At 34.9% G+C, this 25,888-nt stretch overlaps 1 protein-coding gene across 3 annotated transcripts in view; it reads right to left on the reverse strand.

Moving 5' to 3' along the window:
• Nucleotides 1-25,056, reverse strand: part of prd1 (pruning defect 1) — a 145,249-nt gene extending 120,193 nt beyond the window's left edge. For all 3 annotated transcript variants that reach the window (XM_068358854.1, XM_068358855.1, XM_068358853.1), the window contains exon 1: nt 24,859-25,056. In XM_068358854.1, the coding sequence (XP_068214955.1) occupies nt 24,859-24,924 (66 nt within the window). In that variant the 5' untranslated portion in view covers nt 24,925-25,056. The remainder of the gene's footprint in view (nt 1-24,858) is intronic.
• Between the last annotated feature and the right edge of the window lie 832 nt (nt 25,057-25,888).

The following is a 25,888-nucleotide window of genomic DNA, read 5'->3' on the forward strand; positions in this document are numbered from 1 at the left end:
TTCTTAAAATGTTTTATTTTGATTGTTCATTATTTCTCATGTATTTTAGTTATTTATTTCCTTTCCTCACTAGGTTGTTTTTTTTTTTCTTGTTGGAACCCTTGGGCTTATAGCATCTTCTTTTCGAACTAGGGTTATACCTTAACTAGAAATAATAATAATAATAATAATAATAATAATAATAATAATAATAATAATAATATCGTGAAAGTAAACTAAACTGGTAATGCTATTAAAAAACATTACTAAACCATTCCGTCTATAAAAAAACATCTGTATGGACAAGTTTTTACGCAATTAAAATTCGTTTTTATCATTCTTATCTTAATAAACATGACTGAAACATAACATTAAAAAATATTTTAATAAGTGTATTTTAAAAATCCATAACAATCTTCACACCATTATAACATTCATATTATAAATAACAAAACGTAATGTTTGTATGTATACATTTTAACGCATGTATAACTATCTTTATTATTCTCATCTTGACAGACATAAATGAAAAATAGTGAAAAACAATAAAGGAATCCTCAAAATTATCTAATTTTGTATACTTATAAAAGACACTAAACTATAAAAGAAGTGTTTTCTAAAACATTGTTTTTTTTTTTTAAACTACGCAATTGTTCTAGTTGCCAACGACGACCAAGACAATAGCGTCCTATGCAGCATCCTTGTAAGCAATAGTAGTGCGCATCTGCACTTAAGAGATTCTTAAAGGTGAAGAGGAGTTTGGAGTTTGAGACCCGAGCTGGGAAAACCACTGCATCTGCCGCCTATATCTTGTGCTCTTTGTGCTCTTTGTGAGAGAGAGAGAGAGAGAGAGAGAGAGAGGAGAGAGAGAGAGAGAGAGAGAGAGAGAGAGTTGTAAGGATTTTGGATGTCTCAAAGACTTTTTAGTCCATTCGCGGAGACTACATTTTCTCTTTGGTAAAGCTATTTAGTTTTAAACATCTGAAGAGTTCTTATGATCTTGTCTAACTTATTCTTGAACTCGTTTACCGTGTTACTGTTTACTACATTCGCTGGAAGACTATTCCAAGATTGGTTATTTTGTATGTAAAGAAATTGCCACATTGGGTGGTGTTGTATCTTTTCAATTACAGTTTGTATCTGGGGAGAGAGAGAGAGAGGAGAGAGAGAGAGAGAGAGAGAGAGAGAGAGAGAGAGAGAGAGAGAGAGGAGAGAGAGAGAGAGAGAGAGAGAGAGAGAGAGTTATAAGGATTTTGGATGTCTCTAAGACTTTTTAGTCCATCCGCGGAGACTACATTTTCTCTTTGGTAAAGCTATTTAGTTTTAAACATTTGAAGAGTTCTTATGATCTTGTCTAACTTATTCTTGAACTCGTTTACCGTGTTACTGTTTACTACATTCGCTGGAAGTCGAGAGAGAGAGAGAGAGAGAGAGAGAGAGAGAGAGAGAGAGAGAGAGAGAGAGAGAGATTATGAAAGGATATCGGATGTTAGCTTTTAATTTAGAAAATTATTAGTGAGAAATACTAAGGATTACTGGTGTTAATATATTAATTCTTTAAACTGTTAGAGAGAGAGAGAGAGAGAGAGAGAGAGAGAGAGAGAGAGAGAGAGAGAAAATTCTAAAAGGATATGTTACCCCTTAATTATGAAAACTTAAAAACTTAAAGAGTGACAGATTGTGCGTTCCAGGTCACGTAACGAAGGAAAGGCTCCAGTGAAGTGTTCCAGCATTAATTAAATACTTCTTTATGTTAATCAACTTCCTGGAAATGCTGCTCCAGATATCGAAGTTGCAGACGACGGTTTAAAGGTTTAAAGGCAACTCATGGTTGACAGAGTTCAATGACCTTAGATGTCAGGATACCAGATAATTGATAATCAATTAATTAATCAATCATAAATGTCAGAGGCAAGGGACAGTGACATTGCCCTACAGACTGACCATATATTACATATGATCAGCGCCCAAGCCCCCTCTCCACCCAAGCTTAGGACCAAGGAGGGCCAGGCAATGTCTGCAGATGACTCAGCAGATACACCTATAAGCTCCCCAACAATGACAAAAAAATTAAAATATTAAATAAAACAAAATTATGGTTCTGTCACTGGATTCACCTGAACAAAATGTTAAAATTTCTTCCTTGGCACATGGTACAATTACTTGTACAGTAAATATAAAATATAAAAAAGGCATAAAGAAATAGGAATAAGATAACCAAAGAAATGGTATTTTTACAACTCATATAGATCAATGAAATGAAAAATGCATTAGCATTAAGAGGTAGGGTATAAGCTTCCATTAAGAGAGAGAGAGAGAGAGAGAGAGAGAGAGAGAGAGAGAATGCATTAGCTTTAAGAGGTAGGGGTTATGCTTCCATTAAAGGATGTGTGAGAGAGAGAGAGAGAGAGAGAGAGAGAGAGCGAGAATGCTTTAGCTTTAAGAGGTAGGGGTTATGCTTCCATTAAAGGATGAGTGAGAGAGAGAGAGAGAGAGAGAGAGAGAGAGAATGCATTAGCTTTAAGAGGTAGGGGTTATGCTTCCATTAAAGGATATGAGAGAGAGAGAGAGAGAGAGAGAGAGAGAGAGAGAGAGCATTAGCTTTAAGAGGTAAAGGTTATGCTTCCATTAAAGGATGAGAGAGAGAGAGAGAGAGAGAGAGAGAGAGAGAGAGCATTAGCTTTAAGAGGTAAAGGTTATGCTTCCATTAAAGGATGAGAGAGAGAGAGAGAGAGAGAGAGAGAGAGAGAGAGAGAAATAATCATTCTCTCCTGAAAATCCTATCTGGGAGAAATTCCCTTTGGACGCAATCATGCTCCAGAGTGTGATATATCAAGGTCTACAGAGAACAGACCTTGTGATAATTAATTTTCCCTCCCGAGGAGATCATTTCCGGCTAGGAAATATATAAATAAATAAAATGAATGAATAAATGAAAAAGTAATAACTAATGCCCTTAATAGCCCATATAAACTAGTGACATTATTGTTATCGCTAATATTCATAGCATAATTTGAGTCTAGAAAATAAACGTATTTGCCAAAAGATATATTTAATGTCTATAATATCCTATTTAAACTCGTGACAATATTGTTTCGTTAAATATTCATAGCATAATTAGCGCCTAGAAAATAAATGTATATATTTGGCAAAAGTTATATTTAATCCCTATAATATCCTATTTAAGCTCGTGACAATATTGTTACCACTTAATATTCATAGCATATTAGGGTCAAACTATTGGAACCTAGGTATATGTCTACTTTAGGCTCCAGAGCCTTTAAATATGCGGCCCCGAGACTATATAATAAGCTCCCACGAAACATTCGAATGATTGAAGACATTAAGGCTTTCAAGAGGAAACTGAAGACTTTCTTATTTGATGAGTCTTTTGACAGTGACGAATTAACAGTAAATGAAGAATATGAGACATGAAACGTTAAATACTCTGAACGAATAAGATAAAACGATAGTGGAGGTCCTGTAGAGAGTGGGGTTCCCCTGGTGTATGAGACCGGAAAAGCAGCCATCAAAGTAAAGTAAGTAAAGTAAGCTCAGCTACCTATGATTCTCAAATCGTTCCATTACCTTATTTATACACGTTTCATAAAAGCAATCTCCAATATTTTGGCTCGTTAATTAAGAGTTGAAAATAAATGTAGCGTGTGTATGTAACACGTGCTAAACCAAGATATCAATACACAACAGCAAAGATGAGACGTATTATCTAAGTCTCTCTCTCTCTCTCTCTCTCTCTCTCTCTCTCTCTACACAACAGCAAAGATAAGGCGTATTATCTAAGAGTCAAGTCTCTCTCTCTCTCTCTCTCTCTCTCTCTCTCTCTCTCTCTCTCTCTCGATATCAATACACAACAGCAAAGATGAGACGTATTATCTAAGAGTCTCTCTCTCTCTCTCTCTCTCTCTCTCTCTCTCTCCTCTCTCTCTCTCTCTCTCTCTCTCTCTCTCTTTACACACATTTTCAGAGTATGGGACGTTCCAAACCAACAAAGAAAAAAGAAAAACACGAAAAATAAATTTCATTATGCCTTGGCATTCTCCCCACAATTCAGTTTTCCACAATCTCCATAGCCTGCACTAGGCAAGAGTGTGAAACGTCCTAAAATGATGAGCTTTCATGATGGATATCATATAAAAATATACCTAGGTAGGGCACACCAAGGGTGGGGGGTGGATATGTCAAGAGGTTCTCAGATCCACCGGAGGGGGTACCCTACCAGCCGTACCTGCTAGACATGCTAAGCAACTCCAAGCAATGACTCAATGTGACACATCATAAACCCAAGAATAATCGTGAGGTCGCTCAGAAATCCATATACAATGTCAGCTAAACGTGCGAGTGTATTTGTGAGCAAATTGTCAGTTGTGGACCCATAATATGTAGATGTCAGTTGCAAATGTCTGTATTGTATAGACATTCATCATCGGCAAGTTGCCAACATTTTCCCCTGTAAACAGAGGCTAAAAAGGAAGAAGAATGGGATTCATCTCTAAAAGAACCAAAATAGAAAGTAGTTAGGGAAACCTGAAGTTGGAAGACTGAAATAAATAGTAAGCTATGACGAAAAAAACCTTAAACTATATTCATATGAATTTAACAGGTAAAGTTTATTCATATGAATTTAATAGGTAAAGTTTATTCACATGAATTTAACAGGTAAAGTTTATTCACATGAATTTAACAGGTAAAGTTTATCCATATGAATTCAACAGGTAAAGTTTATCCATATGAATTTAACAGGTAAAGTTTATTCATTTGAATTTAACATGTAAAGTTTATTCATATGAATTTAACATGTAAACTTTATTCATATGAATTTAACATGTAAACTTTATTCATATGAATTTAACATGTAAAGTTTATTCATATGAATTTAACAGGTAAAGTTTATTCATATGAATTTAACAGGTAAAGTTTATATAAGTTTCCAGCTGTTAAGTTAATTGGCGCAGTTTAAGCTGATTTTGGGTATAGCAATTCCGACAAGGGGCAAGACAATACAAGGGAAATAAAGATGCCAGGTCTGGACTTCTGGTCTCACAATAACCAACCAAGAAATCAGTCCGCGTTCCAGAGAACCATCATCGAATACAAATATATGCAAATTTATATTCGATACAGAATTGAAGTTGATAAAAAACAAAAATTTCATTAATTCAAAAGTATACTTGATCAAAATGACAATGGTTACTTCATAACCATCTCTCCTATGTAACAAAGACCAAATAGCTGGTTATATATATATATATATATATATATATATATATATATGTGTGTGTGTGTATGTGTGTGTGTGTGCGCGTATGTGTAATTTATTTCTTGTCACGCTCAGGGGGAATAGTGAGTAGTCTTACCCTGGTGAGAGAGGGTAGGTACCCTGAGAGGTACACTAGGAAACGACTCTCTCCCACAAATTGGCGAACCAGCGGGTTGTAGTTATTATTATTATCATTATCATTATTATTATTATTATTATTATTATTATTATTATTATTATTATTAGCTAGGCTATAACCCTAGTTGGAAAAGCAAGATGCTATAAGCCCAAGGGGGAGGGTGGGAAGGGCTGAATCTGTGTGCTTATCTAATTATTCCGAAGTTCTTTTTGGCTGCTCGGCTACACTAGTTTATGAACTATGGTATTATCCAATCAGGAATATAATAAATCGACGTATAACCATAAATACCACATGTCAATGATGGAGACTAAATCCTTTACATGAAGAATAGTGGTAATGAAGGAATGTCTTATCTAAAAAGTAAGGTGGCCGAGGTGGTAACGTCCCTGACCGGTAAACGCCAGACTGGGATTCGAGTCCCCGCTCAGACTCGTTAGTTTCTTTAGTCGCTGCAACCTCACCAGCCTTGTGAGCTAAGGATGGGGAGGGCAGCCTATAGATCTATCTGCTGAGTCATCAGCTGCCATTGCCGGACCATCCTTCGTCCTAGCTTGGGCGCTGATCATATGTATATATGGTCAGTCTCTAGGGCATTGTCCTGCTCGATAGGGCAATGTCACTGTCCCTTGCCTTTGCCATTCATGAGCGGCCTTTAAACCATTGCTTTAGCTTAGATCCTCCCCTCTGGAACATCTTGTCGATATCCTGCCCTCAGAAAATGGTAGATTTTTCCAAAATAAAACATTGGGGCATCGGAAGGCAAAGGAAAACTCGGGGCAGTGCAAACATCACCTCACTAGCTCTGAGGATACGGGTAGGGGCTAATAGGGGGGGGGGGTGTTGGAGTCCCCCACCAGGATGAGGTTAGGTTATGCTAGGCTAGTTAGTTACGGTAAAGTTGAGAAAAGAAGGTCAGGTACGTAAAGTAGTAAGTCCCTATGAAAGCCAGTCATAACATCGCATTTCTGTATAGCTCAACATGCAACAATTAAATCTATCAATTAATCAATATTCAAAATATGAAGTAAACAGTAACTTTCAATTGGCCATACGATCACAACAGTTCAGCTTTTCCTCTCAGAGAGGGGAGGGAGGAGGGAGAGGGGGTAGGGAGATTGGGAGGAGTAATGCAAGGGAGGTGATTTCGTCAATACATAAATCAATGACTTGCAGCTGAGGGGCCGCAAGGGGAAAACCTTCCAGGGCAGGCTGGAAGGTGGGAGGGGGGAAATATGACTCGCAGTCATGCAGGGTGAATGCGAGGTCTTCCAGAGAGAGAGAGAGAGAGAGAGAGAGAGAGAGAGAGAGAGAGAGAGAGAGAGAGAGAGAGAGCCTGAATTCAGTACCTAACCTGCCCATATGCGGCAGGGCACCTGACATGCGAAAATTATTCAAGCTTAGGCAATCTAAAAAATTTAAATTTACAGTACTTTCATACCCATAAGTGTACACTTGGGTACACTATTCTATACAACTTCTCTTCCTCTTGTTTTGTTAAAGTTTTTATAGTTTATATAAGAAATATTTATTTTAATGTCATTGTTCTTAAAATATTCTATTTTTCCTTGTTTCCTTTCCTCACTGGGGTATTTTCCCTGTCGGGGCCCCTGGGCTTATAGCATCTTGCTTTTTCAACTAAGGTTGTAGCTTAGCAAGTAGTAGTAATAATAATAATAATACAATAAGTACAATTGCATTAACGAGTACAATTAATTATAGTTGAAAGTCTTCCAAGATGTGCCTGCTTAATGTAAATAATGCCTTATATATTGCCTTAATCTATTGAACTAAGAAATATCAGTGAATAAGGTAAAAATACCTGACCCAAAATAATCATCCCCAGTAATTTTTCTTACCAATGTTAGTAAATATTGCTTGTTTGTTTTCAAAGATTCAATCTTATTTCTCTTCCTCTTGTTTTCTTAAAGTTTTTATAGTTTACATCTAAATGATTTGTTGTGATGATGTTGCTGTTCTTAAAATATTTTATTTTAATTGTAAATAACTTCTCTTGTTATTTCCTTTCCTCACTAGGCTACTTTCCCTGTTGGAGCTGATGATGTTGCTGCTCTTAAAATATTTTATTTTAATTATAAATAACTTCTCTTGTTATTTCCTTTCCTCACTAGGTTATTTTCCCTGTTGGAGCTGTCGGGCATATAGCATTCTGCTTTTCCAACTAGGGTTGTAGCTTAGCAATTAATAATAATAAAAATAATAATAATAATAATAAAGTAATAATAATAATAATAATAATAATAATAATAATAAAAATAATAATAATAATAAAATAAAAATAATAATAATAATAACAAAAATGATAATAAAAATAATATCAATAATAATAATAATAATAATAACTAACGTTCAAAAGATTTTCCAGTTCTATCCTGAAAGATTGACTTCCAAATAGATTTGGTTATGTCTCATGTAAGTGCAAATGACGAAGAAAACTTGCGTGTACATAATGCTCTTGAAATGGAACACTTATGTACACCAGATAAGGATGCATTACTGTTCTCAAGAAGCATACTAAATATACACACAAGACACGCGAGCCACAGGTAAAGTATGATTCATATTAAATAAACATTCCAAATATAAACTGTAGTATATATATCAAAACTATTTGTGCCATATATTTAGAACTTAACCTCCAACCTAAATATTTTTGAAATAAAATATAACTTAAAACTAATTAAATCATTGTCTTTCATCACCTATTCCAGAATGAATAAAAATAGGCAGCATCTTAGCAGCATTCATTGTACATTTAGAGACTCTTTAGCTATGGTAAGCAGCTCTTCTGGGAGGACACTCCAAAATCAAACCATTGTTCTCGAGTCTTGGGTAGTGCTATGGCCTCTGTACCATGGTCTTCCACTGTCTTGGGAGTTCTCTTGCTTGAGGGTATACTCGGGCACACTTCTATTTTATTTCTCTTCCTCTTGCTTTGTTAAGTTTTTTTATATTCTATGTAGAAATATCTATTCTAATGTAGTTACTGATCTTAAAATATTTCATTTTTCCATGTTACCATTCCTCACTGGGCTAATTTCCCTATTGGAGGCCTTGGGCTTATAGCATACTGCTTTTCCAATTAGGGTTGTAGCTTAGTAGGTAATAATAATAAAGATTATCGGCAATTGCCTTATTCTTTCTGATGTTATTTTAATTTATTTCCTTATTTTATAGTGTTTTGCTTATTGGCTTATATCTATTTTAAAATAGATATATGCGAACTGCATTATCAATACTTTCTTTGTTTCAAATTACCTATTCTAATCATATGACACATCTGTTTTGATGTTGTTACTGTTTTTAGAATAATCTATTGTTAATTTTTTCTCATCGTTTATTTATTTTCTAACTTCCTTTCCTCACTGGGCTATTTTTCCCCATTGGAGCCCTTGGGCTTATAGCATCTTGCTTTTCCAACTAGGGTTGTAGCTTGGCTTATAATAATAATAACAATAATAATAATAACAATAATAATAATAATCAGCGGAAGAGTCAACAACAATATTGATAATATATCTTATAAAATAAAGACCGTGTCTAGCTTTATATATATATATATATATATATATATATATATATATATATATATATATATATATATATATATCTTTCCGGTTGTGCTCAGCGGCATGCCAAACGTGAACTACATGGTCTCTGGCCATCCCTCAGGTAGGGGAGAGAGAGTAGTTATACCCTGGGAGAGGGGGGGACCCAGAGAGGTACACTCGGAAACCACACGCTCTTTTTGACGAGTCGCGTACACTAATAATAATAATAAATCATAATAATAATAATAATAATAATAATAATAATAATAATAATTCCCTCCATCCATTTTTTGGCAAAGCTTCATTAAGCCAAACTGAGACTGAAAGGAACCAACACAACGGCCGGACTGAATGAGACGGATATCCATTCAGCCATTCATCCACGTCTGAATTTGGAGGCTCTCAAATATCTCATTTCGTGCATAAGGTGGGCCAGGTTTAAAAAAGGACGTGCAGGGAAAAGAAAAAATCTATGTGAACGGAGAGAAATTGCAGGACCATTTTGCTATTAACCTTTTGGTAATGTAAATTTAAAGATAAAATTGCACTTTGATTTTAACTTACGTTAATTCACTAATTTAATTAAATACCGCGATGATATATCAACATACATCATTTCGGTATAATTCTTTCTCGAATTAACGCAATCTATAAAATTTAGTTTCTCAAACCTTCATTTCCTATTCAAAATTTTTCCTCACATTGGAGGTTTCCCCCAAATCAACCATCTCATTTTTATTTCCTCTTCAAAACTCCTTTTAGTCTCTCTCTCTCTCTCTCTCTCTCTCTCTCTCTCTCTCTCAGGGAAATTCCAAGCTTCGGGTTCTTTCATACAATCTTCCTCAAAACATGACCGGCGAAAAAGCTCCATTGAAGCAAAAATACAAGAGAAAAAAAATCCTTGTGAGACCTCCCCAACTCTTCCTGACCCCACCCCCCTTAACCAAAGAAACACCAAGTAAACTATGTCTCAAGAGAGACTCCGTCTATTAACGAATGACCTAATTAAACAGTTTCCGGTCTCCTGTCTGGTTCACTGGCCCCTTCAAACAACCGTTTTGTATTTTCTTCAACATATTTCAAGATAACACGATTATTAAAAATGCTGTGTGCTATTCATGTTGATATATTTACACGATCCAGGATGTTGAAAATCCACACAAGTAAAACTACAAAACAATTAAACACTACCAAATGCATGGCAGTCAAAACACTTCCGTCAAAGAATCACAAACAATTTTGTTTCATTAGTTGATGTCGGCTACCCCCCAAAATTGGGGGAAGTGCCTTGGTATACGCATGTATGTATATATATATAATATATATATATATATATATATATATATATATATATATATATATATATATATATATCCCCACTAACAGGGGGTACCAGGAGGTTAGTTTCAAACTTGCTTCTCCAGACCAATCTTTACATCACAAGCAACAACATAACCACAACTTACTCTCCGGCAGAAAATGGTTGAGAAACAGGAAACCAATTATTGTTCTCTTCAAAAGAAAAAAAAAACAGCACACCCAAAGAGTATGACTCATCAGGGGTTGGGAAGAGGTTACTGTACGGGCCAACTCTTATATTACATCTCTTATCTGCCTCTAAGAGGAACAAAGCAAACACCGCGTATGATAAGGCATGACAGGATTTCCTGATAAAGGCTGCGATAAGGATAATAAAAGCAACAAAAAAGCAAATATGTGACAAACTTCTTCACAGCAAATAGAGCACCAACGCTTACACTTATCCAATTGAGATTCCCGATATGGTAACGTCCCTGACTGGTGAATCCCAGACTTGGGGTTCTAGTCCCGCCTAAACTCGTTAGTTTCTTTGGTCGCTGCAACCTCACCATCCTTGTGACCTAAGAATTATGTGAGCCTATGGGTCTATCTGATTAGTCATCAGCAGCTATTGCCTGACCCTCCTTGGTCCTGGCTTGGGTAGAGAGGGGACTCGGGCACTGGTGAACGCCGGACTGGTGTTCTAGTCCCGCCTAAACTCGTAGTTTCTTTGATCACTGTAACCTCACCATCCTTGTGAGCCTATAGGTCTATCTGCTAAGTCATCAGCAGCCATTGCCTGGCCCTCCTTGGTCCAAGCTTGGGTGGAAAGGGGGCTTGGGCACTGACCATATGTATATATGGTTAATCTCTTGGGTATTGTCCTGCTTGATAGGGTAATGTTACAGTCCCTTTCCTTTGCCGTTCATGAGCGGCCTTTAAAGCCTTCTCCATCATGAGGCTCAATACTACACAGTATTCTAGAAATTTTATTCCAGCTGTTACCAAGTTGTGGAATGATCTTCCTGATCGGGTAGTTGAATCAGTAGAACTTCAAAAGTTCAAAGTTGGAGCAAATGTTTTTATGTTGACCAGGCTGACATGAGTCTTTTTAGTGTTTATATATGACATATCTGTTTTTGACGTTGTTAATAGTTTATATAGGACATATCTGTATTGACGCTGTTACTGTTTTTAGAATATACTGTTAATCTATTCTCATCATTTATTTATTTCCTTATTTCCTTTCCTCACTGGGCTATTTTTCCTTGTTAGAGCCCTTGGGCTTATAGTATATGCTTTTCCAACTAGGGTTGTAGCTTGGCTAGTAATAGTAATAATAATAATAATAATAATAATAATAATAGCTCTATGAACTAAAAGTCAATAATAATAATAATAATAATAATAATAATAATAATAACTCTATGAACTAAAAGTCAACGATATTCTTCAATATTTTTCATTAAATGACCTACGTGACTTCAACTTAATCTACTTAAACCCATTGCATTTACCTACGTATTGAGTAGTGATCATCCCTATATTCCTCTACAGATAAACGTAACTTCAACAGTTTCGGTGTTAATAAAACAAGAAACATTTTCCAACCATGAAAAATTTCCCGCCGGAACAACACAAAACCTCAGCTCACACTCAACCTGCATTGAATAGCCCCTACTCCACCCACAGGACTCACTCCCACAATATTCCTCCCCCAGCGGAAACTGAACTAACGGTGGCCCTCCCCCCGCCTCCAAATCGACATGACTTCCGGTTCCCCCTCCCCACAAGGGTGAAAAAAAAAATCAGAAGACAATTTTCTTAGAATGAATATCAGAAATGGATTCTCATATCTGGTCTGATTATATCCAAGACAAAGTTTGTGGGTTAGTCGTGAGTCCACAGTTTTCTAGAATTATTTCTCTCTCTCTCTCTCTCTCTCTGTCTCTGTCTCTCTCTCTCTCTCTCTCTCTCTCTCTCTCTCTCTCTCTCTCTCTCTCAATGCTTCACCCTACGTATACCCCTTTAATCAGAATAAAAAAGGGCATTGACAAGGTGACCCCCACCATAAACAAGAACAAAACAATCAAATTGTTTGTGTATGTAGTATATATACATAACAGTTCACTTACGCTTGTTTATCCGGTCAATAATAATAACAAAACACGCAAGCAGAGGAAAAATTATAGCCTAGATTGCTTCATGTGAGAAAATAAGAGGCGGGAAAGGACGTGGGGATGTGCCGGGAGAGTATTATAAGAGGTGATAATTTCCATGACACCACCTGCTACTGCTAGACATTTCCTTCAGCTGTTTCTCCCTTTTCGCGAGATTCTGCGAGACTCGGGAACTCTGCACGTAGGTGTTTGTGCTTGAGTGTGTATTATATATATCAAATAAACCTGCGTACTTGACGCATTTATACGTAATATAGGAGGATTCAAAACACTTATAAAAGTAGGAAAAAAAAGTAATGACGATAAAACAACGGAAAAAAAGATGAGAAAGAAAGTAACCCCTGAAATGCTGAGAGACGTTAATAGGTAAAAATTCGATATGAACAAATGTGACCTGGATGAAATTGAATGCTTTTAAAAATAATAGCAAAATGGACCCACAATAAAAGAAGCTAATGGAGACATTATGTCAGAGGAGAATGCAGTTTTGTGCCGATACCGAAGGTTTTTTTTTTTTTTCGTGTGCTTTAGAATGTCTTTAGAATGTCAGAGACAAGTTAAGAAATTACCTCAAAAGTTTGCCTTCATTATTAGTATTATCATATCATTATTATTATTATTATTATTATTATTATTATTATTATTAATTCTAGCTAAGCTACAGTCCTAGTTTGAAAAGTAGAATGTCATAAACCTAAGGACTCCAACAGGGAAAATAGCCCAGAGAGAAAAGGAATTATGGGAATAAATAAACAAGAGAAGTGATAAACAATCAAAATAAAATAGTTCAAGAATAGTAACAACATTAAAATAAATCTTTCAGGTATAAACTATAGATACTTATAACAACCTGTTCTACATAAATATATTCGCTGCTAGTTTGAACTTTTGAAGTTCCACCGATTCAACTGCCTGATTACATCATTCCACAATCTGGTCACTGCTGGAACAAAACTAGAATACTGTGTAATGTTATGCCTTGTGATGGAGAAAGCATGACTATAAGAATTAACTGCATACCTAGTATTACTGTCTTGGAAGATCAGAATGCAATGGACAGTTTAAATTATGGTTGAGAATGATTTTATGAAGGATGTTTTTCAAGAACGAGATATCAAAATGAAGCACCACTTGAAAGTTATAGGAGTGGCTGACTAGATCCCATTAAAAGGCGTAGGTGTTACGATAATGTCATATCCGAAAATATTGCTTTGTTTACTTCACTTGGGAAAGTTTACTAAGTATTATTATTATTATTATTATTATTATTATCATCCTTATTACTAAGCTACAACCCTAGTTGGAAAAGCAAGATGCTGTTAGTCCAAGGACTCCAACAGGGAAAACTAGCCCACTGCGGAAAGGAAATAAAGAAATGAATAAACGCTATGAGAAATAATAAACAATTAAAATAAAATATTTCAAAAACAGTAACACCAAAACAGATATTTCATATATAAACTATAAAAAGACTTATGACAGCCTGCCCAATTACTAAGCTACAACCCTAGTTGGAAAAGCAAGATGCTATGTCCTAGAACCCCAACAGGGAAAACTAGCCCAGTGAGGAAAGGAAATAAACGCTATGAGAAATAATGAACAATTAAAAAAAATGTTTTAAAACAGTAACAACATAAAAACACATATTTCATATATAAACTGTAAAAAGACTTAGGAGTCGACAGCCTGTTCAACATTAAAACATTTGCAGAAATATAAACGGCAGTTGGATTAGTATCGAGGTTATAAGCACGTGTTAATATGAAAAACGTGTCATAACGAGAATAACAACGAGAAAAGTCAGGAGCATTCAATGCATTTACCCAAACAATGCTTTCACACTTAAGATAAGATAAGCAACGTTTTTGGGAAGTTTAAAGGCCACTCATGAATGGCAGAGGCAAGGGACACTGTCATTGCCTTAGAGACAGACCATATCATGATCAGCGCCCAAAGCCCCTCTCCAACCAAGCTAGCACTAAGGAGGGCCAGGCAATAGCTACTGATGACTCAGCTGATAGAACTATAGGCTCCCCTCCCCCCCCCTCATCCTTAGCTCACAAGGATGGTGAGGTTGCAGAGACCAACGGAAGTAACGAGTTTGAGCGGAACTCGAACACCACCCTGGCAATCACCAGGTAAGGACGCTAACACCAGGTCACCACAACCCTTAAGTGTTCACTAAACCATAGTTGCCATGAACAATGGAAAGATATTGGTGAAATTCAAGCTTATCCAAGAACCCTTTCATTTACGATAGCCATGAGACAGGGGTGTTCAATGTTTTAAGTTTATATAGATATATATACTTTAAGGGCCGTTTCCCTGGTCCTAGCTAAAATGGAAACCCTGTGCTCTACCAGACCTACAAGATATGTGTATTCGTAATTATCATGTGCACATAATCGCAGCAATAAGAAAAGAAGTCTTTATAACGTATATTTCGGATGTCTAGTTGGAGCTTGTCAGCCTCATTTTTCTCTTCAAAAAATTAGTTATGGGTGTGAAGTATACTTTACTTCTCAGCCACCCCAAGCCAATCAAAGATGTTAGATTCTATACAGCATGCTGGTATTAGATTGTCCACAGGAGCATTCAGAACTTCACCTATCCAAAGTCTCCTTGGGGCACATGAAAGCTCTAGAACCGACAGTAAATCATCTTGGCTCCAATAACTTGAGAAATCATCTGTAATCATGTCGACACGATTCGTTGGCTGCACGAGGTGTAACAATTCTCTAGATATTTCATCTTGTTTCTCTTCCTCTTCTTATTCTGAAGTTTTTATAGTTCATATATGAAAGATTCATCTTAATGTTATTATTGTTCTTAAACTTCTCTTGTAGTTTATTTCCCTATTTCCTTTCCTCACTGGGCTAATGTCCCTGTTGGAGCCCTTGGGCTCATAGCATCCTGCTTTATTAACTAGGGTTGTAGCTTAGCAAGTAATAATGATAATAATAATACTACTACTAATAATAATAATAATAATAATAATAATAATAAAAATGGTGAGATAAATCACAAAGAGAGTATGGGAAGCCACATGGATGTGGTATGGAATGTTATTTTTTATTCTTATAAGGCGAAATGTCTGATGTTTACTTATGACAGTATAGCCAACTGGCTAAAGACAAAATGTATATGGTTAAGATAAATTGTCCGAAGGATGTACATACTTGAACAGAACACCAGTCAAGGATAAAAAATATAATGTAATATATTATATGGCCGTTGGCATCAGTGTAAACTTATTAAAATTGACTTATTTTTAATCCTATCCCTGCAGAAGGATTCTGAATCAAATCAATTTCACAATCATAAAAAAAAATATCTTAATCGGTATTATTTCGGTAGAGTCCCACCTAGTGCCATTACAGCGTGACAGTAATTTAGAACTTGGGGTTTTTTCGCGAGCGAAGCGAGCTCACAGCTGAGCAAAAACCATCAGACTCTATCGAAGTATTACCGAAATCCAATGGTTTTTGCTCCGCCACGCGCTCGCTTCGCTCGTGAAGAAAAAAAAATCAAGCTCTTATGTGCTGGCAAGTGGTAATGGCGATGGGTGGGACTCAACCAAAATATTATCATTGAAATATAAAATTTCACTTACATTTTTTTTATATACAAAAAGGCACTCTACGTAAATGTACAAAATATAAACATCGTTGGCGGAGGAAAATAACGCTCAAAATGCACAATAGAGTGACAGCAATATGCGAGATTTCAAGGGGCAATGGAATTCCTAAATAGGCAGAAAGAGAATAAGGCCTTATAGGCTTTTTTTTTAACGATAATATGCAACATGTGACCAGATCCTTTCTTATTATTATTATCATTATTATTACTTGCTAAGCTACAGCCCTAGTTGGAAACGCAGGATGATATAAGCCCAGGGGCTGCAACAGGGAAAATAGCCAAGAGAGGAAAGGAAATGAGGAAAAATAAAATATTTTAAGAACACTAGCAACATTAAAATAAATATCTCCTATATAAACTATAAAAACTTTAACAAAACAAGAGAAAGATAAATATAACAGAATAGTGTGACCGATTGTACCCTCAAGCAAGAAAACTCTAACCCAGGACAGTAGAAGATAATGGTACAGAGGCTATGGCACTACCCAAGACTAGAGATCAATGGTTTGATTTTGGAGTTTCCTTCTCCTAGAAGAGCTGCTTACCATAGCTAAAGAGTCTCTTCAACCCTAAGAGGAAAGTGGCCACTGAACAATTACAGTGCAGTTAACCCCTTAGGTGAAGAAGAATTATTTGATAATAACAGTGTTGTCAGGTGTATGAGGACAGAGGAGAATCTGTAAAGAATAGGCCAGACTATTCAGTGTGTCTCTAGGCAAGGGGGAAAATGAACCGTAACCAGAGAGAAGGATCCAATGTAGTATTGTCTGACCAGTCAAAGAACCCCATAACTCTCTAGCGGTAGTATTCCAACGGGTGGCTCGTGCCCTGGCCAACCTATTGCCTAGATCTAAAAACACACTTATGAAAGTCTAAAAGGATAATGAAGTAATAAGTAAGGAAGCACGCTATAATAGCATTAACCACCATAACATTAATAATAACGATAGTAATAGAAAACAATATCTACCTCAAAATCTAATTCACTTCTCTAACTAATTAATCAAAATTTCATTGAAATCCAGCTACAGATTTTGAGACATCATTTGGAGTTTTACCAAAAAAAAAAAAAAAAAAAAAAAAAAAAAAAAAAAAAAAAAAACTATCAAGTGTCACGACGCACCTCACTTGACCGAGATAAACGACTTAACCTACCGGCAGAAGCATCAAATAGCTTTAAATGATAAACCAATTAACAGGTAGATTTTATTAGCTGGGATATTTGGCAAATTAAAACAGTGTCTTTCTCTTACCTGGAGGGATGATACGCAGAAAACTTACAGCGACACGAATGAATAGGAAAGGTACAGGTTGACCTTCAACACTGGAGAAAAAAAAAGAAAATAAAAACGCTATTTCGAAACGTGCTAACTTCTCCATGTAGAGTTTTACGTCTGATTCCACTTTGGCGAATCAATTGGTTTCCCAGGTTCAATCAAATCATTGTTTAAGGTTGCCAAATATATAAAAAAACAGCACTAGGGCCACTATATATATATATATATATATATATATATATATATATATATATATATATATATATATATATATATATATATATAGGACATATCTGTTTTGACGTTGTTACTATTTTAAAATGATTTATTGTTGACGTGTTCTCATCATTTATTTATTTCCTTATTTCCTTTCCTCACTGGGCTATTTTTCCCTATTGGAGCCCTTGGGCTTATAGCATCTGGCTTTTCCAACTGGGGTTGTAGCTTGGCTAGTAATAATAATAATAATAATAATAATAATAATAATACTATATATGTGTGTGTATACACACTATTATATATATATATATATATATATATATATATATATATATATATATATATATATATCCAATATAGGATACATGAAAATACATACCGTATAAATAATTCAAATAACTCTACAGTATAGATATAGACAAGCGAACTCTCGAACAGCCCTTTCCCGCATATTAAACGAGTATATTTTAAGATTACAATACTGAAACTTCATCAATTATCCCCAAAAGGTCAAAACTTTAAACCCAAATTATCTTCCTTTGTGACTTTCGACCCTCAATAGCGATTATTTCTGTACAACAATCTGAATAGAAAATATCTATTTAAAGTAAAAAGTTCTTCTGCCTTGTCTCTGTTGAATATCAATGACAATAGCATGCATTGTGTTGCAAATAAAGAAATACCATTTGAAGTAACTCGCTTATGTAGGTTAATTAAAGTTTCCTATTCATCATTTCAACATCAATGTTTAGTTTAACAATGAGCTTCATAAAATATTGAGGATAGTTTTCACAGTTATAGTTAAAATTATTAATAAAGATTATACCACTAATCTATGCAATTAAATTTGGTTATTTTTAAATTTTTCATTAAGCCTAAATGTGTATATGCATTATTATTATTATATGCTAAGCTACAACCCTAGTTGGAAAAGCAGGATGCTATAAGCCCAGGGGCTCCAACAGGGAAAATAGCCCAGTGAGGAAAGGAAACAAGGAAAAACAAAAAATATTAAGAAGAGTAACATTAAAATAAATATTTCCTATATAAACTATAAAAACTTTAACAAAACTAGAGGAAGAGAAATAAGATAGAATAGTGTGCTGAATGTACCCTTACGCAAAAGAACTCTAACCCAAGCAGTACATAAACATAAATCATGTGGCTGATATTCGTAAATGGGTCAGGAATGACATAGTGATGAAGACTGAAATGATTGACGATGTTAAAGATGTGGTACATTGAAATAATATGGCACTCTCGCCCAAATGAAAGCTGGTTGGGGTCCCAAATGTTGAGAAATTGAATAGCTAACGTACAAAATAAAAAATGAATAAAAAGAATTCGAGATAAAATATGGAGTAAATCTATCTGATGAAAGATGCGTAAAAATGTATGCAAGGGGAAATATGAGCGAGAATTAATACAATACAAAGGCTAATGTTGCATTTATGTCAAGGACGCTAACGAGTTTCTCGTGATGTTTCAGTGCAGGTGTAAGAAACAGCTGTAATGCCATGAAATTCTGATGAACAGTACACGGCAATTACATTGTGGCAGTGAATTGTATATTTTCCCAATGCCATCTTAAAACAAGGATACGGATTGTACAATGATTCAAACATAATAGTTATTACACAGAACTGATCAACATCAATATTCAAAAGACAAATGTTATTAACAAACTCGTATATCTGACAACAATGACCAAGGGTATCGTACCAAACGCAGACATTAGTATGAATGAAACCCTACAAGTGATTCAATAACCTTTAGTCGCCATCCACGTTATAAATGTCACTTGATAGAATTAGGTTTGGCAAAACCTGAGATAGCACGAAGCGAAGCTGCTGTGCTACGAATTCTTAAATGCAGTAAATAGGGTTCTTAATCCATTAAACATTAATAAAAAAAATACATACTCTCTTCGATAAATCCTATGCCACCTGATGAAAAAAAAAATACTGAAAATAGTGGAGGAGTTGATATAGGCCTAAATTACATCGTGTTCTAATCTCTCTTTATGCGAAACCTCTATATTTGATTGTTTTACGCTGCTTTCAATATTGCTACTTTTCCAGTACTTTGGGTGGGATGTATATTTCTCTCTGTACTTAGGATGAGATCTGGCTTAACATGCAAATCGACCATAACCTCTTATACAACAAGGATGTACCACATGTTTACTTTCTTCTGTTTTCTGTTGAATCCACTGCCACCCATCTCGCTCAAAGGAGGCAGTGCCTTGCTTCGTAGAAATACTTTCACAAGGGAAATGTTATCTAACTTGTTGCAGTACAAGCAATAAAAAGAAAAGTATACTTCCTCGGCAACTTTCTTCCTTTGAATTCTGCTTTCCCCAACAGATATAGCTTGACTGGTCGAGAGAGAGAGAGAGAGAGAGAGAGAGAGAGAGAGAGAGAGAGAGAGAGAGAGAGAGAGAGAGAGAGAGAGAGAGATAGTCTTGAAGGTATGATGTCCGAAATTTTTTTTTATGTAGATACAATGCATTGAGAATACAGCTTCACTCGCCCGCCACTTTGGGTTGGTTTGACTATAAGGGCGGTGCAAATACATAGCGAATCGTTAGTAACATCCTTGGTGGTAGTCTTGTTTTTTCCTGAACTTCATTCGCAATTCCCTTTTCCTTGACATATTTCAGTCATTCTAAAAGCAGCCTCCATAGGTTGTACCAGACAATGATCCCAAACCTCATGTAAATGAGCTGAAGGCCTTGGATGATATTTTTCATAACTCTGACCATCCTTTACATTCAGATCTCCCTGGACAATTCTATCCTGTTCGTAATACTAGGCAGGCAGTTAATTCTAATAGCCAGGCCTTCTCCACCATGAGGCTCAATACTACACAGTATTCTAGAAGTTTTATTCCAGCTGTTACCAAGTTGTGGAATGATCTTCCTAATCGGGTAGTTGAATCAGTAGAGCTTCAAAAGTTCAAAGTTGGAGCAAATGTTTTTATGTTGACCAGGCTGACATGACGAGCCCTTGGGCTTATAGCTTCTTGCTTTTCCAACTAGGGTTGTAGCTTGGCTAGTAATAATAATAATAATAATAATAATAATAATAATAAAAGAATTTCAACATCAACCGGAAAAGAAAAGTTACACGATTACATATTTGAAGCAAAAATTACTTCTCATACCATATTTAAAAATTATTGGAACCGACAGGTAATATATGCAAAATTACATTTGAGCAACAACATTTTTGTATGATGCTTTAATGAGACTTTATGTATAAATTCTGATAAAATATAAGCTATTTTCAAAGATTTTTCCATCAATATCCATTTTTTCCGTTTATAGCTTTTGTAACGATCAATAAAGCTCAATATGTACCACTTGGCCTTAGTTTCGTTCCTGTTAACATCTGAAATGTCATTCAGGATGGCAAAAGGAAGCTAGAAAACCATATTTGAAGGGACTCTTTAGCTATGGTAAGCAACTCTTCTAGTAGAAGGGCACTCCAAAATCAAACCATTGTTCTCTACTCTTGGGTAGTGCCATAGCCTCTGTATTATTATTATTATTACTAGCCAAGCTACTACCCTAGTTAGAAAAGCAAGGGCTCCAATAGGGAAAAATAGCTCAGTGAGGAAAGGAAATATATAAATGATGAGAATAAATTAACAATAAATCATTCTAAAAAAAGTAACAACGTCAAAACAGATATGTACCATGGTCTTCAACTGTCTTGGGATGGAGTTCTCTTGCTTGAGGGTACACTCGGGCACACTATTCTATCTTATTTCTCTTCCTCTTGTTTTGTTAAAGTTCTATAGTTCATATAGGAGATATTCATTTTAATGTTACTGTTCTTAAAATATTCCATTTTTTCTTGTTTCCTTTCCTCAATAGACAATTTTCCCAGTGGAGCCTCTGGGCTTATATCATCTTCCTTTTCCAACCAAGATTGTAGCTTAGGAAGTAGTAGTAATAATAATAATAATAGTCCTGGGGGTGCACGGAAACCCCCCCCCCCCCCCCCTCAGATGCTCGACTACATCGTGGTCACTTGGAATAGTGGGCCACGGTCCACTTGATAATCAAACCAGAGAATGCCTGTCGGTTCCATGAAAGTCAAGACTACAGAAATACTGGTTCAAATAATTTGAAACCATCTATAACTGTTCATGTGTCAACACGATTTGCTGGCTGCACAATATGAAGCAATTCTCTTAAATATTTTGGACGTTTGGTTATGATAATTTGATGTGTTATTGTACATATTTTAACTCGATTTTTTTTTTAAAAATTCAGTGCCGTATCAAGACCCTTTGTGGCCCTTCCACTAGACTAAGGTTGCAGAAGGGGCCCTGTCAGGCAAGCTAACCGAATCTAATCAACAATTTATTTGGAAATGGCAATTATAAGAGCATTTTTAAACTGCAGAAACCAATATTGAGCAAATTAGTTAGGTTAATTATGCTTATACAATAGCTTAATTTTATGCTCTCGTAAAAAAGAGCATTAAAATTTTATTACAGGTGAAAGTTTTATGGAATAACATACATATAAAATTTTCAGTAAAATTAACTTTAGCCATATATTTTTTGCCATTAGACATTTTATAATATCATGGATTGTTTGAGGCCATATTGGGTAGTTCACCATTGGCAACATACACAACCCTGTTTGGGTTAAGCCATGAATTATATTACTATTATTTTCATTAAACTATTGTTCAGGTACATTTCATATGGTGTAAGTTTACTTTGATTCAATATTAGATTGACATTTTTTCTGGTATACTACCATTCAAAATAAACAAAAACACACACATATACTATGCACCACACACACACACACACACTATCTATATATATATATATATATATATATATATATATATATATATATATATATATATATATATATATCAACCATTCGTAGTCCACTGCAGAACAAAGGCCTCAGACATAGAGATGCCCAAATGGAGAAGTGGAAAACAAAATAGAGTTTGTTAGTGAAAAAGTTAATTTAGTTAAATATATATAAAATATGTATATATATAAAATATGTATATATATATATATATACTGTATATATATATATATATATATATATATATATATATATATATATATATATATATATATGTGTGTGTGTGTGAGTGTGTGTGTACATACACATTTTCATGATTCCATCACGATCTTAAACAGCAGTCAAACCCCTCTAAAATCCGGTAATCCTAGTTGTAAATAAAAATTGTATTTGTTTATATGACCACACTTTCCATATACTGCCAAATTACGCAAAGCTATTGGTTTCGTTTATTAGTTTTTCATCATTTGAAGCAAGGCGCCATATGGGAAAAAATTTATATTAAAAAAATAAAACTAAAATTATATAAAAAAAAACTGGCCTGGTTTCCTCACTGAACCAAATGGAAGTTCGTGATGCCAGCATAAATTTTATATATATTCAAAATATATACCGAATTAAAAGTGGAGTAACTACTAAAAAAATGTCACTATTTGTGATTATATATTTTATGGACACTTAAGTAATTACTCCTTTTGTACTTTAGTTTATATATATTTTGAATATATATATATATATATATATATATATATATATATATATATATACATATATATATATAAATATGAATAATATATATATATATATATATATATATATATATATATATATATACATATATATATATAAATATGAATATATATATATATATATATATATATATAAATATGAATATATATATATATATATATATATATATATATATATATATATATATATATATATATATAATATATATATATATATGAATATATATATATATATATATATATATATATATATATATATATATATATATATATATATATATCAAATGTACGCTGGCATCACGAACTTCTGTTTGGTTGACCATGTTGACGATGTCAGTTCCAGGTCGTTCAGAGAGGAAACCAGGTTAGTTTTATTCTTATAATCCTATGTTTTTTTTTTTTTTTTTTGTACATAATTCTATCTTGTTTCGCATGTGGCGAATTGCTTTAAATTATAAACAAACTAATACAGGAAAACAATAGCTTTCCATAATTTAGCAGTATATGGAGTGTGTGGTCTTGTAAACATATACCATAAAAAGGCTTTACTCCAATGTTATAACTACCTTCAATATAAAGGGTTAGTAATACTTATATACTTGACTAGTTTTCGTCTGCGAATTGAATAAACTCGAAACTGACTTATCATGCTTTTAACATTTAAACTGTATTATGATCTTAGAGAAAAAGAGAAGAAAGTTGAAAACAGACAAATTCAAAGTAACTTATTAAAGGAATGTCTGAAATTACTCAAGGAGGAGACATAAGCTATTAATATATTGTAGGCTCAATTGGGGGGAATAATGTTATCTTGAAATATCTTCCGCATAGAACCAATACCTCAAATGCATAGGCCTAAATATACAGACCCTTGCAACCAAACATTCATAAGCCTAAGAAAACAATGACCCGCAAAACATTAGCATACGACGAAATTGCAAATCTAGCTTGGTATTCGTGACCGACATTCCAAGGATGCCAAAAACAAACAGTGCAACTTCAAACCAAAACAAATGCTAAAATTACAGAAAATAGGAATTTGCCATATTTGTTACGCTAAGCCTAATCCTATTGATAAAACTATGCATTCCCTATCATACTTTAGCCAACACCACAAGATTTATAAGAATTCACTCTTATCCTTGACAAAAGAATAGGGAATTTACAGGCCACTGCAAAAATTGCACCAATAATACGATACCGCTCACAGGATTTCCTTTGTTGACAGTTGGCCTCTGTACTAGGTGTTTACAGACTAACATTTCTAACATACCATTTGATGCAAGTGGCGTCAAACCTAGTCACATTTCCTTGAAAGAAGAGATAGACCTTATGTCCCTATAACATTATTTATCTAGTTTCCATAATAGCGCAGTTTGGGACCGCAGATTTTGGGGGGCCGAAGGGGAGGAGGGACCTGAGCGATCGATGACTTGACCGCGACCCAACGTCGCCACATATACACAACAGAATGCTTTCTTGATCGCTTTAATAAATCTAATTAAGCTTGATGAAATACACAGTCCTTCGTTCGTTAATGTGAATCTAAAAGGACGTAAATAGACACCCGTCACGTACAGTAAATTGTGTCACGACCCTCCATTCACGACAACCACACCTTCCACCCAGTGGATGGGAAAATCAAAACAAATGTCATAATTGAGAAGAATTTGACTTTTACCTGTTTAATAGCCCTGCCGATTTCATGGATGATGCGATCTTTGACTCCTCCCTTGAGAGCTGCCATTGTCTCATAGCAAAGCCCCTCCCGAGGCGTTGGAGGAGGCGAAAAGAAAAAAAATAATAATTGTCCGGAACTTCACATGGCGAGATTCTCACTCCACAAATGCCACCAGCTGACTGAATTTGTTCGGTGCACGGTGCTGCTGTACGAGAACTTCACATAACTGCAGAACTAAAGCAACTGTCAAAACAAAGAAACGTAATCCCATTGCATCCATGATTGGGTATAAATCATATTTTATGACTAAAGTTATTTATATATGTTTTATTAGACAAAATAATAAGATCAATCTCTCTATAGCTGCTCTTAATTACGATGAATAAGTAACTCTTACGTTTGGCAGGAGAGGCTACCTTCTTCTGTCAGTTTAGGACCACGATTTTCGTTCTCTTCGCCTTATAATTAAACAATCAAAAGTTGCGTAATATATGTTAGGTGTTCCATTGCATTAAAGAGACATATCTTTTCTGTATATTCACTTACCATTATATCCAGATACTGACGATGTCACATTTCTTTAAACTGGTGTAATTAGTCATCTTCATTAGACTGCAAATCCGTCGCGTTAGGCCTACACATTTCCGTAGTTATATTTCTTTCTTAAAGGTTATGTATTTTGTTTTTGCATCTCGTTAGTAGCAATCCACTTTGCTGTTATTTTCTTCCCTGTTAAAGAAAGCTGACATTGGTGTGTAGGGTCGTTCTTTGTTTTGAGAGAGAGAGAGAGAGAGAGAGAGAGAGAGAGAGAGAGAGAGAGAGAGAGAGAGAGAGAGATTCACTACTTGCCCTGACGGTATATAACTGCTTGTTTGTGTGCACAAAAAGGGAAATAAATATACGAAATCGTAAGGAAACATCTGAATATTTCATTTCAGTCACAACGAAACAGTAAGGTAGTCACGCACAGTCACAAACGGTAATCAATATACTGTATATTTAGGTGATAGAGACCAGGTATACCCTATAG

The sequence above is a fragment of the Palaemon carinicauda genome, chromosome 35 (assembly GCF_036898095.1).
Source record: "Palaemon carinicauda isolate YSFRI2023 chromosome 35, ASM3689809v2, whole genome shotgun sequence".
In the NCBI taxonomy this organism is placed as follows: domain Eukaryota; kingdom Metazoa; phylum Arthropoda; class Malacostraca; order Decapoda; family Palaemonidae; genus Palaemon; species Palaemon carinicauda.